This window comes from Hippopotamus amphibius, chromosome 15, assembly GCF_030028045.1.
Source record: "Hippopotamus amphibius kiboko isolate mHipAmp2 chromosome 15, mHipAmp2.hap2, whole genome shotgun sequence".
Lineage (NCBI taxonomy): Eukaryota > Metazoa > Chordata > Mammalia > Artiodactyla > Hippopotamidae > Hippopotamus > Hippopotamus amphibius.
In genome coordinates this window covers 38925832-38942986 of record NC_080200.1, presented here as the reverse complement: position 1 = coordinate 38942986, position 17155 = coordinate 38925832, and the positions used below count along the sequence as shown (strand labels likewise).

The window sequence follows — 17155 nt, the reverse complement described above, 5'->3', positions numbered from 1 at the left end:
AAATTGTAACTTGTGCAGAAATGACTATATATATATAACTCAAATAACTGACATATATATATAACTCAAATAACCAATGCTGACATATATATGTAACTCAAATAACCAAAGAGTTATTCTAGGTTTTTCAGAAACAAATTTTGTTTTCTTATCGTGAAGTCTCAAAATCATGGCAGTAGGAGAGATTGTATGAATAAGTAAAAAACATAAATCTAATTTTTAAATTTAAATATGAAGAGTCAAATCATGGTGCCGACATAACAGTTTTCCCTATAACAAACATTTTTTTATCTATCTCCAATACCACTCAACTAGAACTGCAAACTTCTTTTAAGACAACTCATCCATTTACTTCCTCCTTACTATGCTCACCTGTGGGTACTATTACTAACCATAAGCTGGACAACTGGAAGGAAAAGGAAAAAGAGGGGACCTAGTTAATGCACAAAGTCAACATTCTGCAATTCTGGAGCATGTGCTGAATTCAAAGGTGAGGAAAGAGGAGGAGAGCTAAAAAAGTTAACTGTTAAATAATTTTAAATGTTTTTACATTAAAACAAACATATACTGCATGAGTCTTATGAACTTTTAAGATGAAGCATGATACTTCAGGATGAAACATGATAAAATTCTTATACAAGCTTTACCCTAACCAAGTTAATTCTCAGTTCACTCTGCTTCTTTGCCATTAAGGAATCACATCACTTTAAATAACAATGAAAAAAAAAAAAGCTCCTGGAAGGCCTCTCATTAGAAGCATTATGGATTATCCTCAACACCCTCTCTTGCAGAGTTTAAATTCTGACCTTTTATCCTGTACAATGGCCTGAGCTGTTTATTGCAACTGCCTATTGATGTATCCAAATTCATCTTCAAAACAACCAGCTTGCAATTATTTTTGACATTCATTTAATAGAATTAACTCCAAGCATAATTAAGAAAATCTCAGGGTGGGGGGCAAGTAATCCTCTTTCTCCAATAACCTATCAAAGCAGTAATTTCATTTATATGTCTAGTAAAGGAAGAAACAATCTTTGCAATGAACATTTTATAAAAAATACTGTCCTAGCTATACTCAATCACACAGAATAATTACACAAAATATCTATGCTTACCTTGAAGTTTAATAGACCTGTTTAACTCATACATAATTTTAACAAAATAAAAATGTTTAATGAGAATTCAGTCTTTCAATTTTAATAGATTTCACAGAACAGTCTAAATCTAAGAATGTAAAATGCTTAACATGAAAACCATAAATCTGCCTTTACTCTCAGAAATAGAGCCTACCTTTCTGACTAATCGAAGTGCTTGTGTCCTCTCTACCTCGTTGCTCTGCTGTATATCAATGCACCTAAATAATACATAAAATATTTAATTATTGATAAAAATCTTAAGCAATTTTTGTATAATACCACGACCAGACCCATGCTCATGTCAATACAGTATTTTTAAATGTTAATACATGTAATTTTTCAGTATCAGCAATGTTTATCTAATTTAATGTCTCTAGTGATAAACACTTGTTATAACATTTCAAAACTATTTCATTTAAAATTCCAGGAAAGAAGAATATAGTAATTTACAGAATTATATACATCTAGACAGAAATAGTAAACATATTCATAAAGCAAAATACCAGAAATCTACCGAAAAAAATATTCACCTATCTTTGATAAAGTTCACAGATACTTTTTTTTTTTTTTTTTTAATTTATTTTTTTTTTTGGCACACGGGCTTAGTTGCTCCGCGGCACGTGGGATCTTCCTGGAGCTGGGATCGAACCCATGACCTCTGCATTGGCAGGCGGATTCTTAACCACTGCGCCACCTAGGAAGCCCCACAGATACTTTATAAAAATTGTGAAGGAAAAATATCTCAAGCCTGTGTTTTAGTTTAATTGTGATTTTAACCAGAGCCTAAACTGTACATGTTATGACTAAGTTAAAAGTCTTATATTAGGCAAAATAATTCTATTTACCAAAATATAATTTGAAATGTGAATGTATTAAAAAAACAGTGCTCAAATATTACTTGACATTTCTCTGTAAAATTTATTAAATTATTCAATTTTTAGAGTCTGGTTTACGTGGCAGAATAATTCATTTTTACTTACGTTTAGACAGTTCACCATTCTAAGCAATACTTTACGTATCAATAAATAGATAATTTGCTATCTGAAAAGCATTTCTGCTATCTGAATATAATCAATCTAAAACAATTCTATTAAAAAGCAAATAGATATAGAATTCCATTTCTGGCCACAACAGATCAGACAAATCCTCCTGCCAAAAATAACTGTAAAGGTTAAATATAGTACTTTATAAAGCAACTGTTACAAGGGCAATGGGTAATAATCCCTGGGAAGAGACGCACAAGCTCATAGCGGATCAGGGTCTGTCCCTGGGGACATGTGTCAATCTCCAGTTTTAGGGGAATAGAGTCCCCCAAAAAAAGCAAAAATCTTGCTGTACTGGAGAGACAGACTGAACTTTAGGCAGCCAAAGTGGCTGGAACTTGAGGGGAAAAAAAATCTCAGAGAAAAGAAAATAGGAAAGTAAGCAAGAATCTGCATGCAATCCCCTTTCCAAGGCACTTGCCAATTTCTATGTTGTGCAAATGCAGGGTTAAAGTCCAAGAAACCAAGCAAAAACATACTGCTGAGAAGCCAAGGAACTGAGCAGAAATTTTAGCAGGTACATAATATTCTAAGGGCTCAAGGTTGGTCAAGATGAAGAGGTTTTGCTAAACATCTACATTTTCACTTGAGATTCCAAATAGCTACTTCCTAGAGCAAAGGCAAAGGAAAAAAAACAAATTTTAACAAAATCAATGTGATAAGCCAACATTCCAGAATACAGCTTAACTCTCTTAAGAGAAAACATGATCCAGAGCCAAAAACTTTTAATACACAATGTTCACATCCAATCACATAATAATATGAGGTACGCTTTAAAACAAACAAAGGGTCAAGAAACGAAAATGACAATAGAAACAGAACACAGGTGATTCATATAGTGCAGCTGTCATAAGAGGGCTATTAATAACTATGATTATTATGCTCAAGAAAATAAAGCAGAGACCTAGAATGTTTAAATAAGAGTAAAATATAAATTACAAAAATACAATAACAAATTAAAAATTCAAGAGACTGATTTACTAGCAGGGTGGAGGACTATAAAAAACCAGGTAAGTAGAAAGTAACAACACTGAGGCACAAAGATGAACAACAGCAAAGACTGAAAATACTGTAAGGGCATTAGAGACACGTGGGACAGTGAACCGATTCAACACTGCACAGCTGGAGTACCAGGGGACAGGAGAGAAAGTAACAGAAAAAAACCTTTAAAGTTGCCAAAGGAGAAAAAGACACATCACTTACAAAGAAGCAACAAGAACAGAGACTACTTATTCTTCAACAAATGAAAACAAAATCCAGAAGACAGAAACTTATCTTAAGCATTGAAAAATAGTAACTGGTCAAAAAAATAGCCTTCAAATGGAATGGCAAATAGAGGAGTTACAGACAAATAAAATATGAGAGAATTCAACTCCAGTATACCTACACTGTGAGGAAATAGTAAAGGAAATTCAAGAAAGTGAACCAAGATGAAAGTGTGGAAATGAAGGAAGAACACTGGAACGGGTAAATAACATAGGTAAATATCAGTAATTCCAATTTAACACAATAACAGGACTATCCTGTAGGGTTACAAATATATGTAGAAATAAGGCAGAGGGAAGGTAATATGGTCAAACTGTTAAGAGGTTTCCTGCATTGTTCTGGTTGAAATAAAAGTAGTAAATCTTAATATAAAGGATAAATGTAATCTCTAGAGCAACTGCTAAAAGAAGAAAGGGCTTTAAAACCAAGACATTAATAGAAGAGGAAAAAAAATTTTGATGATTCCCAAAGAAACAAAAAAGGAGCAATGCAAGACCAAAGAACAGACGTGATAAACAGAATACAAACATCAAGATAGCAAGTCAAATACATGAGAAAACTAAGAGCAAGATGACAAACTCATAAACACATATATAATTACATTAGATAAAGCCCACAGACCCTGCATATAAAAAGCCACTGGATATAGGCTAATCCAATTAGAAGACAAAGATGGTCGAACTAGATTTTTTTTTAACTCTATACGATGTTAAAAGGAGAGAAACTTAAATGTAAGAACAAGAGAAAGTGAAAGGATATATTATGCAAATGCTAAATAAAAGAAAGTTAGTATAGCTATATTAATATTAGATAGCATGAACACTCATAAAAGAAATATCACTAGGAATAAAGAGAGATATTTTATAACTATAAAAGGATTAGCCCAATGAGAAGGTTTAACAATTCTAAATATGAATGCAATAACAAAGCTTCAAAACATGTAAAGTAAGAACTGACAGAGGAAGTAGAAAATCTGAATAGCACTATACCAATAAAGATTGAGTCCAGGACTTCCTTGGTGGTGCAGTGGTAAAGAATCCACCTGCCAATGCAGGGGACACAGGTTCAAGCCCTGCCCTGGGAAGATTCCACATGCCACGGAGCAATGAAGCCCGTGCGCCACAACTATTGAGCCTGTGCTCTAGAGCCCGTGAGCCACAACTACTGAGGCCATGTGCCGCAACTACTGAAGCCCACGCACCTAGGGCCCGCGCTCCACAAGAGAAGCCACTACAGTGAGGAGCCTGCGCACCACAACAAAGAGTAGCCCCTGCTCACAACAACTAGAGAAAGCCCGTGTGCAGCAATGAAGACCCAACACAGCCAATAAATAAATTAAATAAATAAATAAAAATAAATTTATATTAAAAAAAAAAACTTAAAAAAAAAAAAGATTGAGTCCATTATCTTAAAACTTCCTAAAAAAGAAAACCCCAGGCCCAGAAAGATTCGCTGGTGAATTCTACTGATTATGTAAGGTAAAAACCAGTATCTTACATAAGTTCTTAAATAAATTCTTCCAGATAATATAAAAAGAGGGCAACACTTCCTTAGTTGTTTTATAAACATACTCTTGATACCAAAACCAAACAAGAATATTAGAAGAATGGAAAAATATAGGACAATACCTTTCATAAACATAACTGAAAAAGTTTTTCCACAAAATATTAGCAAACCAAATACAGTTATATGCAACATGAAAAGACATCATGAAAAAGTGGTGTCTACATCAGGAATGCAAACAAGGAATATAAAGACATCCACTAAGAGTCTATACCAAGTATGATAAATAATGACAAAATACTGAACACTTTCAGCTTGAGTTTAGGAGCAAAACATAGTTATCCAATTATCATTTCTAGTCAGTGCAGTATGGTGAGGAAAAGAAAAATATAAGGATTTGGAAGGAGGAAATAAAATGGTCATCATTTGCAATTAATGCTAATGTACATAGAAACTCTAAAATAATCTTAAAAACAATTAGAATTAAAAAGTGAATTCAGGGACTTCCCTGGTGGTCCAGTGGTAAAAAATCTGCCTTCCAATGCAAGCGATGCTGGTTTGATCCCTGGTTGGGGAACTAAGATCCCACACAGCACGGGGGAACTAAGCCCGCACACAACTACTGAGTCTGTGCACCTCAACTAGAGAGCCCGAGCACCGCAAATTACAGAGCCCACATGCTCTGGAGCCTGCATACCACAATTAGAGAGAGAAAACCTGCACATTACAACTAGAGAGAGAAAACCCACACACCACAACTAGAGAGAGAAAATACACACACTACAACTAGAGAGAAGCATGCATGCCACAACCAAAGATCCCACATGCCGCAATGAAGATCCCACGTGCTGCGATGAAGATCCCACGTGCAGCCAAGACCCAATGCAGCCAAAAAATAAATAAATAAATAAATAAATAAATAAAATATTAAAAAAAATTCTAAGTGAATTTAGCAAGATCACTGAGATAAGAAGTTAATATACAAAAACAAAAAACAAAATCCTACAATCATTTTTCTATATATTAGCAGCAAAAACTATGAAAAAGAAAAACTTTAATTACATTAATACTATCATGTAATAAAAGCCTTAGGATAAACCTAACAAATATGTGCAAGACCTCTGCATAGAAAACTACAAAATGTTGAGAGAAATTAAAGTTCCAAATGAATAAAGGCTTGGAAGATTCAATGTTATTAAGGAGTCAGTTCACCTCCAAATGAACACAGAGTTTCAATGAAATTACTATTAATACCCCAGAAAGTTTTATGGAAATGGACACACTGATTTTCTAAACTTCACATGGAAATACAGAATTCAAAATAGTAGAAAAGCTGGAGGACTTACACTAATGGATATCAACACTTATTGTCCAGCTGCAGTCATTTAATACAGGGAGAAAATGGAGCAAGAATAAATAAATAGACCAAATAAAGAGAACAGGGAAAGCAAAAACAGATCCATACTTATCAGTTACCTGACTTACAACAAAACTGAAACTAATTTAGATATGAAAGGAAACTCTTTTCATTAATTGCCTCTAATATTTATTGGATATTGGTAAAAATGAATTGTGACCTGACACCTATTTCAAAATAAAACGTTTAAAAGAAAAAATAGGATATTGTCTTCCAAAGACACCAAAAACATTAACTATAAAATAAAAGAGTGCTATATTGGATTTTATTAATTAAGAATAGATTAAGACATGGTAGATGACTGTGAAAAGATATTCTCAATACCTATACTTGAAAGGAATCATATCCAGAAAGCATCAAGAACTCCTACACAAAAAGACAGACAGATAATCTAATTTACAAATGAGCAAAAGACAAAGAGGATATCCAAATAGTCAACAAGCAAATGAAAGGGAAATGGAAATTAAAACCACAATGAAACTCACAATAAAAACCACAGCAGAAAAGGGTATAATTAAAAACTGAAAATAGCAAAAGCTGATGAGGATATGGAGGCACTAGAACTCACAATTTCTGATAGGAGTGTAAATCAGTATAATCACTTTGAAAAACTGTCTACTGTTTAGAAACTACTAAAGTTAAATATACATAAATCTTATCACCCAGCAATTTCACTCCTATATGTATATCTAAGAGAAATGAGCGTGCATGTTCACCCAACAGACTTGTGCAAGAATGTTAAGGGCAGCTTTATTCAAAATAGCCAAACACTGAAAACAACCAAGAAAAAAATCATTAACAGAATGGATTAAATAAATTGTGCTATATTAATAACATGAAATATACACACAGAAATTTTTTTTAATCAACATGATCAATGAAATCTCTATCAAATTACCAATGGCATTTTTCAAAGAACTAGAACAAAAAATTCTAAAATTTGTATGGAGACACAAAAGACCCTAAATAGCCAAAGCAATCTTGTTGGAAAAAAAAAAAAGCTGGAGGAGTCAGACTCCCTGACTTCAGAGTATACTACAAAGCTACAGTACTCAAGACAATATGGTACTGACACAAAAACAGAAATATAGATCAATGGAACAGGACAGAAAGCCCAGAGATAAACTATGGTCAACTAATCTATGACAAAGGAGCCAAGGATATACAATGGAGAAAAGACAGTCTCTTCAATAAGTGGTGCTGGAAAAACTAGACAGCTACATGGAAAAGAATGAAATTAGAGCACTCCCTAACACCGTACAAAAAGATAAACTCAAAATGGATTAAAGACCTAAATGTAAGGCCAGACACTATAAAACTCCTAGAGGAAAACACAGGAAGAACACTCTGACATAAATCACTGCAAGATCTTTTTTGACCCACCTCCTAAAGTAATGTAAATAAAAACAAAAATAAATAAGTGGGACCTAATGAAACTTAAAAGCTTTCGCACAGCAAAGGAAACTATAAACAAGACGAAAAGACAACCCTCAAAATGGGAAAAAATATTTGCCAACGAATCTACAAAGGATTAATCTCCAAAATATATAAACAGTTCATGCACCTCAATAACAAAAAAACAAACAATCCAATCAGAAAATGGGCAGAAGACCTAAACAGGCATTTCTCCAAAGAAGACACACAGATGGCCAAGAGGCACATGAAAAGCTGCTCAACATCACTAATTATTAAAGAAAGGCAAATCAAAACTACAATGGGGTATCACCTCATACCAGTTAGAATGGGCATCATCAGAAATCTAAAAACAGTAAATGCTGGAGAGGGTGTAGAGAAAAGGGAACCCTTCTGCACTGTTGGTGGTTATATAAGTTGATACAGCCACTATGGATAACAGTATGCAGGTTCCTTAAAAAACTAAAAATGGAATTACCATATGACCCTGCAATCCCAGTACTGGGCATATACCCAGAGAAAACCATAATTCAAAAAGACACATGCACCCCAATGTTCACTGCACCACTACTTACAATAGCCAGGTCATGGAAGCAACCTAAATGTCCATCAACAGATGAATGGATAAAGAATATGTGGTACATATATACAATGGAATATTATTCAGCCATAAAAAGGAAGGAAATTGGGACATTTGTAGAGACATGGATGGACCTAGAGACTGTCACACAGAGTGAAGTGAGTCAGAAAGAGAAAAACAGGGCTTCCTAGGTGGTGCAGTGGTTGAGAATCCACCTGCCAATGCAGGGGACATGGATTCGATCCCTGCTCCAGGAAGATCCCACGTGCCGTGGAGCAACAGCCTGTGCACCACAACTATTGAGCCTGCGCTTTAGAGCCCGTGAGCCACAACTATTGAGCCCATGTGCTGCAGCTACTGAAGCCCATGCGCCTAGAGCCTGTGCTCCACAAGAGAAGCCATGGCAATGAGGAGCCTGTGCACCAGAACGAAGAGTGGCCCCCACTCACCGCAACTAAAAAGAAAGCCGGCGCACAGCAAAAAAGACCCACACAGCCAATAAAATAAATAAATAAATTTATAAAAAAAAAAAGAAAGAGAAAAACAAATATCACATATTAACACATATATGCAGAATCTAGAAAAATGGTACAGGTCAACTGGTTTGCAAGGCAGAAATACAGACACAGATGTAGAGAACAAACATATGGACACCAAGCAGGGGAAGTGGGGGAGATGAATTGGGAAATTGGGATTGCCATATATACATTACTAATAAGAAAAAAAATCAAATTTTACACTTTAAATATATGCAGTTTATTGTATGTCAATTATATCTCAATAAAAGTTCTTAAAAAAATAAATCAACATGGATAAATCTTACAGATAACATTAAGGAAAGAAAAGAGTAAAGTATACTTACAATATATAATACTCAAGACTACGAAAAACTAGTCTAGAATGAGAAAAGTCAGAGTAATGTTTACTACTGATTGGGGACACAAGAGAACTTGAATTGGAATGCTGAAAACGTTCCATATCTTATTCGGGATAACAGGGTGTTTAGTTGCATCTACTTGTAAAAATTATCAGGCTTTACATTATGGTAGGCATGCTAAAACCTAATACACAATTTTAAAAACATATAAAAATACAGACAGCTCTAAGAAAATTACCTAGCTATTAAATAGTCCACTTTCAATTTTAGCACCTTCTGCAGAATACTGGAGTCTTGGATGAAATACCGAAGAGCTCGTAGCCCTGCTGCCCGCACTTCTTTAGCTTCATTCAGTAAAGCTAACCGCAAGCTATATAAAAACAAACAAAACATCTTGCTGCGTGAGTTTCAAATACACATAAAATTATGGTACCAAATCCTTCCTCAGCTGAAATAAGCAAAGCTACTAGTCATTTCACTATATAAAAACCATTCACTGTAAGCCATGGAACTTTAATTTCTGCCTCCTTGTTATATTTCCTACCAATCAAAAAAAATGTTAGAGCTTTGTTCTACCTTCTATAGTTTATTTTATATAAACAATGGAAAATTAAATATGCCTCTATAATCTATCCTGCTCTACCTACTTGTTTTACTTCTCTCAAAGAATCATTGTTTTAAACCAATATATAAAAATACTCTATAATGACAGTAAGAAGAGACCATTTATATCAATTTTAATTCCTAAGCATACCAAAAAGATGGCTATGAAACTGTAACATTATGCCTCTCTTGGTGGGCTTGAACAAATCAAGTCTGCCATGAGCATACTTTGTCTTAGGTAAGATCTAGAGATAATTGCACAGGTTCTTCTTGCTCTTAGGAATAATATGTTGGTAATCCTGAATTCTTCTAACATTCAAACAACTGCTTCTATAAAATCAAAACAAACTGTTATACTATTCCTATTTTTAGTTTAAAATTACTAAAACTGAAATTACAAAAGTCCAGAAGGGATGAGGAAGGGAACCGAACTATACTTACCAAATTATGATATCCTCATAGTTAAAACCCAGTTTTTCTTCACTGTGGCCAATATCACAAAGCAGCTGTCAGGAAAACAAAACAAGTATGCATAAACATGTTATTTATTTTTGCTTATTTACATACTTTTTTAGACTGGAGAATAATGTATTTTTCTCTAATAAAATTTTGAAAAATATATGATTCTACTGTCCAAAAATGTAGATTTATTTCTACCATCTTATTGTTTATTTGACTTGACAGTTCTAGGTTTCCTGAGTTTGTTTGAATTAACCAGTTGTTTTTTATTATTCTTTTCTCCCCCTCCATACTTTTACTATTTTAAAAACTATCCTTTTAGTGGTTACCACAGAGATTACAACATGCACTTTTGACTTATTACAGTCTAACAGAAATTACTACTTTACCATGTCCTCAATAGTATGAGACTCCTTCAACACTTCAACTCCATTTACTCCTCTCACCTTTCATTTTTCGTTCTTTCGACCTATCTTTTAAGCCCATAAGACATTATTTTTTAGTATTTAGTCAATATCAACTTATATTTACTCTAAAATTCACCATTTCCATTATTTTTCATGCCAGTGGTACCTTTATGGGATATTCTGTCTTCTGCCTAAACAATCAACAGTTCATTGTTGCTGATTTGTTTTACTGGTGTCTGTTTTATACCCAAGGTTGCTGGTAGTGGATTCCTTCAGTTTTTGTTTGTCCAGAAATGATATTTTCCCACTTATGTTTTTGGAGGATATTTTGCTGGATTTATCTAAATTTTTAGGTTTGCTCTTAAAATAATTTTGAGATGGCTTCCACTGTTTGTTGAGAAGTCTGATATCAGTATTACTGTTGGCTCCTATGAAGGTCATATGCTTTTTTTCAGACTCCTTTCAAGATTTTTTTCTTTATCTTTGATTTCAGCACTCTTGCTGTTCAAGTGTGGTTTTATTTGTATCCCTGCTTAGGGGAAACAGAAATTTCCAAATCTCTAGGTTGATATATTTTATCAGTTTTAGAAAATTCTGTATCTCTTCAAAATTACTTTTGTCCAATTCTCTCTCCTCTTTTTCCGGTCATTCAAATGTTTGATCTTTTTGTGTATACCACAAATCTCTAAGTCCTCTTCTATGTTTTCTCCTTTCTCTTTTATTTCTGTCCTTCGGCTGGGTATTTTCTATTTATCTGTCTTCTGATATGTCTAATCTTCTACTATACCTATCTAGTGAGTTTTTAATTTTACATATCTTGTTTCCATTTAACTTTGTACACATCCAGTATCATAATGAAAAGTCTTCACTTTTCACCTTTCTCCACAGTTTCCTCTATTTTCTTGATGTATTAACTACATTTTAAATATTTAAAGTGCGTAACATCTAAACGGATATGAATGATGTAGATAATTTCTGAGTCTGTTTTTATTATCTGTTTTTCCATTTGTTCTCATCAGGCAGTCCTGTCTTTTAGTGGATCATATAATCTTCATACATAAAAACTTGCAGAGATTCCTGATTACATTACTTTTCCCCGCAAAGGGTTCATCCTTCTCTTGGTCAGGTCAATGGACAATGGTGAGTTCAGATTAGGTTGCTGCCCTGGTAAGACTCAGTCTACCTCTGGTTTTTCTCCTCCTTTCCCCCCAGGTTTTAACTGAAAGCTTGTTGTTCAAGGGACCAATCTCAAGAGGATGACATGTCTCATTTTTCTTTTACAAAAACATTAAAAGTTCCACTCTGATTTTCAAAGATTTTTCTGCTTGGGATTCTACAAATGTACTGACGGAAGAGTCTCCTTTACCTCATTTCCCTTGGGTCTCCATCAAATGCTCTGTGCTGTTTTTCCCATGTTTCAGCAATAGTACTCCTGGGACAAAAGTCTAAATCTTTAGCTTCCTGTCCACATTCCACATTAGCCAGTATCCCCCAGGTAAATGTTCCTGGAGAAGTTAGCTCACCTCCATAAGATTCTCTCTTCTTTGAACTCTTGGTTCCTGCACCACTTACAGCCTGAGTAGTTGCCTGATGCCTTCAAACAGGCTTTCCTTGTTCTTTTTCATTAAAAACACCAATCTAATAGTAGCTATTTGCATCCCACCCAGATGACAACATATCATGTGGATCTAGTCTGAGTTTTGAAAACTGACTTTTATCTAAAAGTTACATAAAGCTTCTCAAGTTATTTATTGGGCCTAACTGAAAAGGATTACAGAGAAAGTCGATCATTTAATTAACATGAAGGATCAGAAGGGTCTTCAAGTGCTATTATTACTCTTCTTCAGTATGAAGTTATGAACATCTTAACCACACAGAATAAACCAACCAAAGTGACCAGCACATTTGCCTCTGTGAAGAGCACAATACTGTAGCAAAAAAACTAATGATGCAAACTCACTAATCTATTGGTAGGATCCTTGTAAAATTTCCTGTCCAGGAACAAGACAAGGGTGCCCACTCTCACCATTATTATTCAACATAGTTTTGGAAGTTTTAGCCATAGTGATCAGGGAAGAAAATGAAATAAAAGGAATCCAGATTGGAAAAGAAGAAGTAAAATTGTCACTCTTTGCAGATGACATGATATTATATATAGAAAACCCTAAAGACTCTACCAGAAAACTGCTAGCACTAATCGATGAATTTAGTAAAGTAGCAGGATGCAAAATTAATGTGCAGAAATCTCTTGCATTCCTACACACTAATAACGGAAGAGCAGAAAGAGAAATTAAGGAAACATGCCCATTTACCATTGCAACAAAAAGAATAAAACACCCAGGAATAAACCTGCCTAAGGAGGCAAAAGACCTGTATGCAGAAAACTAGAAGACACTGATGAAAGAAATCAAAGACAATACAAACAGTTGGAGAGACATACCATGTTCTTGGAGTGGAAGAATCAACATCGTGAAAATGACTATACTACCCAAAGCAATTTACAGATTCAACACAATCCCTATCAAATTACCAATGGCATCTTTCACAGAACTAGAGCAAGATATCTTACAATTTGTATGGAAACGCAAAAGACCCCAAATAGCCAAAGCAATCAAGAAGGAAAGATGGAATTGGTGGAATTAGGCTTCCTGACATCAAACTATACTACAAGGCCACAGTGATCAAGACAGTATGGTACTAGCACAAAAACAGTAATGTAGATCAATGGAACAGAATAGAGAGCCCAGAGGTAAACCCATGCACATATGGGCATCTTATCTTTGACAAAGGAGGCAAGAATATACAATGGAAAAAAGACAGCCTCTTCAATAAGTGGTACTGGGAAAACTGGACAGCTACACATAAAAGAATGAAATTAGAACACTTCCAAACACCATACACAAAAATAAACTCCACATGGATTAAAGACCTACATGTAATGCCAGACACTATAAAACTCTTAGAGGAAAACATAGGCAGAACACTCTATGACATACATCAAAGCAAGATCCTTTTTGACCCACCTCCTAGAATCATGGAAATAAAAACAAAAATAAAGACATGGGAGCTAATGAAACTTAAAAGCTTTTGCACAGCGAAAGAAACCATAAGCAAGATAAGAAGACAACCCTCAGAATGGGAGAAAATATTTGCCAATGAAGCAACAGACAAAGGATTAATCTCCAAAATATACAAGCAGCTCATGCAGCTTAATACCAAAAAAGCAAATAACCCAATCCACAAATAGGCGGAAGACCTAAATAGACATTTCTCCAAAGACATACAGGTGGCTAACAAAGACATGAAAAGATGCTCAACATCACTAATCATTAGAGAAATGCAAGTCAAAGCCACCATGAGATATCACTTCACACCGGTCAGAATGGCCATCATCAAAAATTCTAAAAACAAAAATGCTGGAGAGGGTGTGGAGAAAAGGTAACCCTCCTGCACTGTTGGTAGGAATGTAATTGGTACCACCACTATAGAAAACAGTTTGGAGGTTCCTTAAAAAACTAAAAATGGAACTACCATATGACCTAGCAATCCCACTCCTGGGCATATACCCAGAGAAAACCATAATCCAAAAAGAAACATGTACCGTAATGTTCATAGCAGCACTATTTACAATAGCCAGGACATGAAAGCAATCTAAATGTCCATCAACAGATGAATGGATAAAGAAGATGTGACACATGTATACAATGGAATATACTCAGCCATAAAAAGGAATGAAATTGAGTTATTTGTAATGAGGTAGACAGAGCCAGAGACTGTCATACAGAGCAGAGTAAACCAGAAAAAGAAAAACAAATACCATATCCTAACTCATATATATGGAATCTAAAAAAATGGTACTGATGAACCCAGTGACAGGGCAAGAATAAAGATGCAGATGTAGAGAATGGACTTCAGGACACGGGGTTGGGGGTGTGGTGGGGCGAAGGGGAAGCTGGGATGAAGTGAGAGAGTAGCACTGACATATGTACACTACCAAATGTAAAATAGCTAGTGGGAAGTTGCTGCATAACATAGGGAGATCGACTCGATGATGGGTGATGACTTAGAGGACTGGAATAGGGAGGGTAGGAGGGAGTTGTGGGAGAGAGCGGATACGGGGATATAAGTATAAATACAGCTGATTCACTTTGGTGTACCTCAAAAACTGGCACAAGAGTGTAAAGCAACTAAATTCCAATAAAGAGCTTAAAAAAAAAGTAAAATAAAATTAAATTAAAAAAAATTTTCCTGTCCAATTTCTTCTCCAGAGGCAAAAAAAAGAGAGAGATGTTGCAAATAGAACAGGGTAGGGGATAGGAATACAAGAACCCTCAGATACTGCAATATTTTCACAGCAGGGAAAAAGGCTATAAAAATGATCACTTGATATGGTAGGAAACTGCTGTATAAATAGGTAAATAGGCAAAACAAGCTAGAAAGCTTTCCTTCACAGGTCTTTATCCAAAATGATTATACTGGTATTCCTATAAAGCCTTAAAATTCTGAAATATGATAAACAAAGAAGCTTTAGAGTGTCAAAGAGTAAGAAAAAAATTTTATTGTTTTTATTGTGTTTTGTCATACCATGTTGTAAGTACTTAAATACTGAGAAGCCTGATACATGTATACATATATCAATACATTTAAAATAATATTGTAAGATTTCCTAAGCTTTGGGACAAGAGTGGAAATTTTCTATACCTCTAAAAAAACCAATGGCATACTAAAATTAAAAGTTAAATAACATATTAGTCAAAAATATTTGCAAAAACATGATAGGCAAAAATAAAGGCCCTATATTAGTTTGCTAGGGCTTCTGTAACAAATACAGCAAATTGGGTGGCTTACACACAGATACTTATTTTCTCATGATTTTGGATGCTAGAAGTCCAATACCAAAGTGTCTTGACAGAGTTTCTCTGTTCTGAGGGCCTCACTCCTTGGCTTATAGATGGCTATCATCTCTTTGTGTCTTCACGTACCTTTCCTCTATGTGTGTTGTGTCTGTGTCTTTACCTTTTCTTATCAGTACACTAGTCTTACTGGATTAGGGACCACCCACATGATTCCATTTTACCTTAATTACCTCTTTAATAGGCCTATCTCCAAATAGAGACACATTCTGAGGTACTGGGAGTTACAACTTCAACAAACAAACAGGGGGTGGGGGAATGGAGCACAATCAGCTAATAACACTCCACCCTCAGAGCAAAGTAATAAAGGCAGAACCTTATAATGTGAAGGTCTTAAACTGCAGAAAGATTTATCAGAAGAGGCAAAGAAAATGCACAAGGAATTTATTGAACAAATAAAACTGATAAATAAACATGACATATTTCCTATTTCCTAAAATCTAAATCAAATACATTGGAAAAAGCCATTTAAATAAAGCTTATTACCAAAGTGGCAAGAAACTTTTTTAACATAATTATACCAGATAAGAAAATACACTGCTGATGGAATTGTAAACTAAACACATATTGTAAAATAAACTGGAAAAATGCACCAAAATCAGGACTTACTTTTGGTGCTTTACATTAATAAAATAATTTAAAATGTAAAGTAGGTTCAGGCACAAGATCCTCATGACATAATTTACAGTAATAAGAAACTAGAAACAAAATGTTCATAAAGGAGGAACATTATACAGCCGTTAATATTACATAATACTGAAACACAAAGAAAAACCTGCATAATATATTGGTGAGTTAGCGAAAATATTCTAGAAGATATACATTTCTAAAAAACATACACATTTTTAAAGTACATTTTTTAAGAAGACTATACAGCAACATTTTAACATCAAAAAATGAAAGTATAATCATAGGTGATTTATTTTCCTTTCTGTGCTTTTCTGTATTTTATAAATGTTTACAATGACTATCTATTACATAATCTGGGAAGGGTTACATTTATAGTATAGTATTCATAAATAGTAACAGAAGTAGCATTTATGGACTATTAATCTTGTCAACCCTATAAAGTAAGTAACATTTTGGTAAATAAAGACAACTGAGGCTAGAGATGGTAATATGACTTCCAAACACCACAAAGCTATTAAATGGTAAAGCCAGAAATCAAATCAAACTAGTATGAGTCCAGAGCCCAATGAAATGTGACTATACTTTTGTATTAAAGTTATTTACATGGGAAAAGAAAAAACAAAAACAAAAAAAATTGACAGGGATGGGTTTAAAAATAGAATAATTGAACATTACCATCTTATTTCATTTCTCAAGCCTCAAAAATGGTATGAATCAACAGTCTGGAGAACTACACTCTGGCTATAAACACATAAAATGAGTAAGTGAATTTATTATTTCTTTCCAGAACAGCTAACTAAAAACACACATACAAATTGCCCATTTCAAAGGATTAAAACACACAAAAAGAACCTTATCACTATACTACTAAAGATAAATTAGTACTCATTTAAGATTCCCCAGATGTT

At 34.3% G+C, this 17155-nt stretch overlaps 1 protein-coding gene across 5 annotated transcripts in view; it reads right to left on the bottom strand.

Moving 5' to 3' along the window:
- RICTOR (RPTOR independent companion of MTOR complex 2) overlaps positions 1 to 17155 on the bottom strand; it is a 126032-nt gene that overhangs the window by 67048 nt on the left and 41829 nt on the right. For 4 of the 5 annotated variants that reach the window (XM_057710240.1, XM_057710242.1, XM_057710241.1 and 1 more), the window contains exons 4-6: positions 10280 to 10344; positions 9474 to 9605; positions 1291 to 1354 (exon numbers count right to left, since the gene is read on the bottom strand). In XM_057710240.1, the coding sequence (XP_057566223.1) occupies positions 1291 to 1354; positions 9474 to 9605; positions 10280 to 10344 (261 nt within the window). Of the gene's footprint in view, positions 1 to 1290; positions 1532 to 9473; positions 9606 to 10279; positions 10345 to 17155 lie in introns of those variants that run through there. The other variant, XM_057710244.1, reaches the window with a different exon arrangement.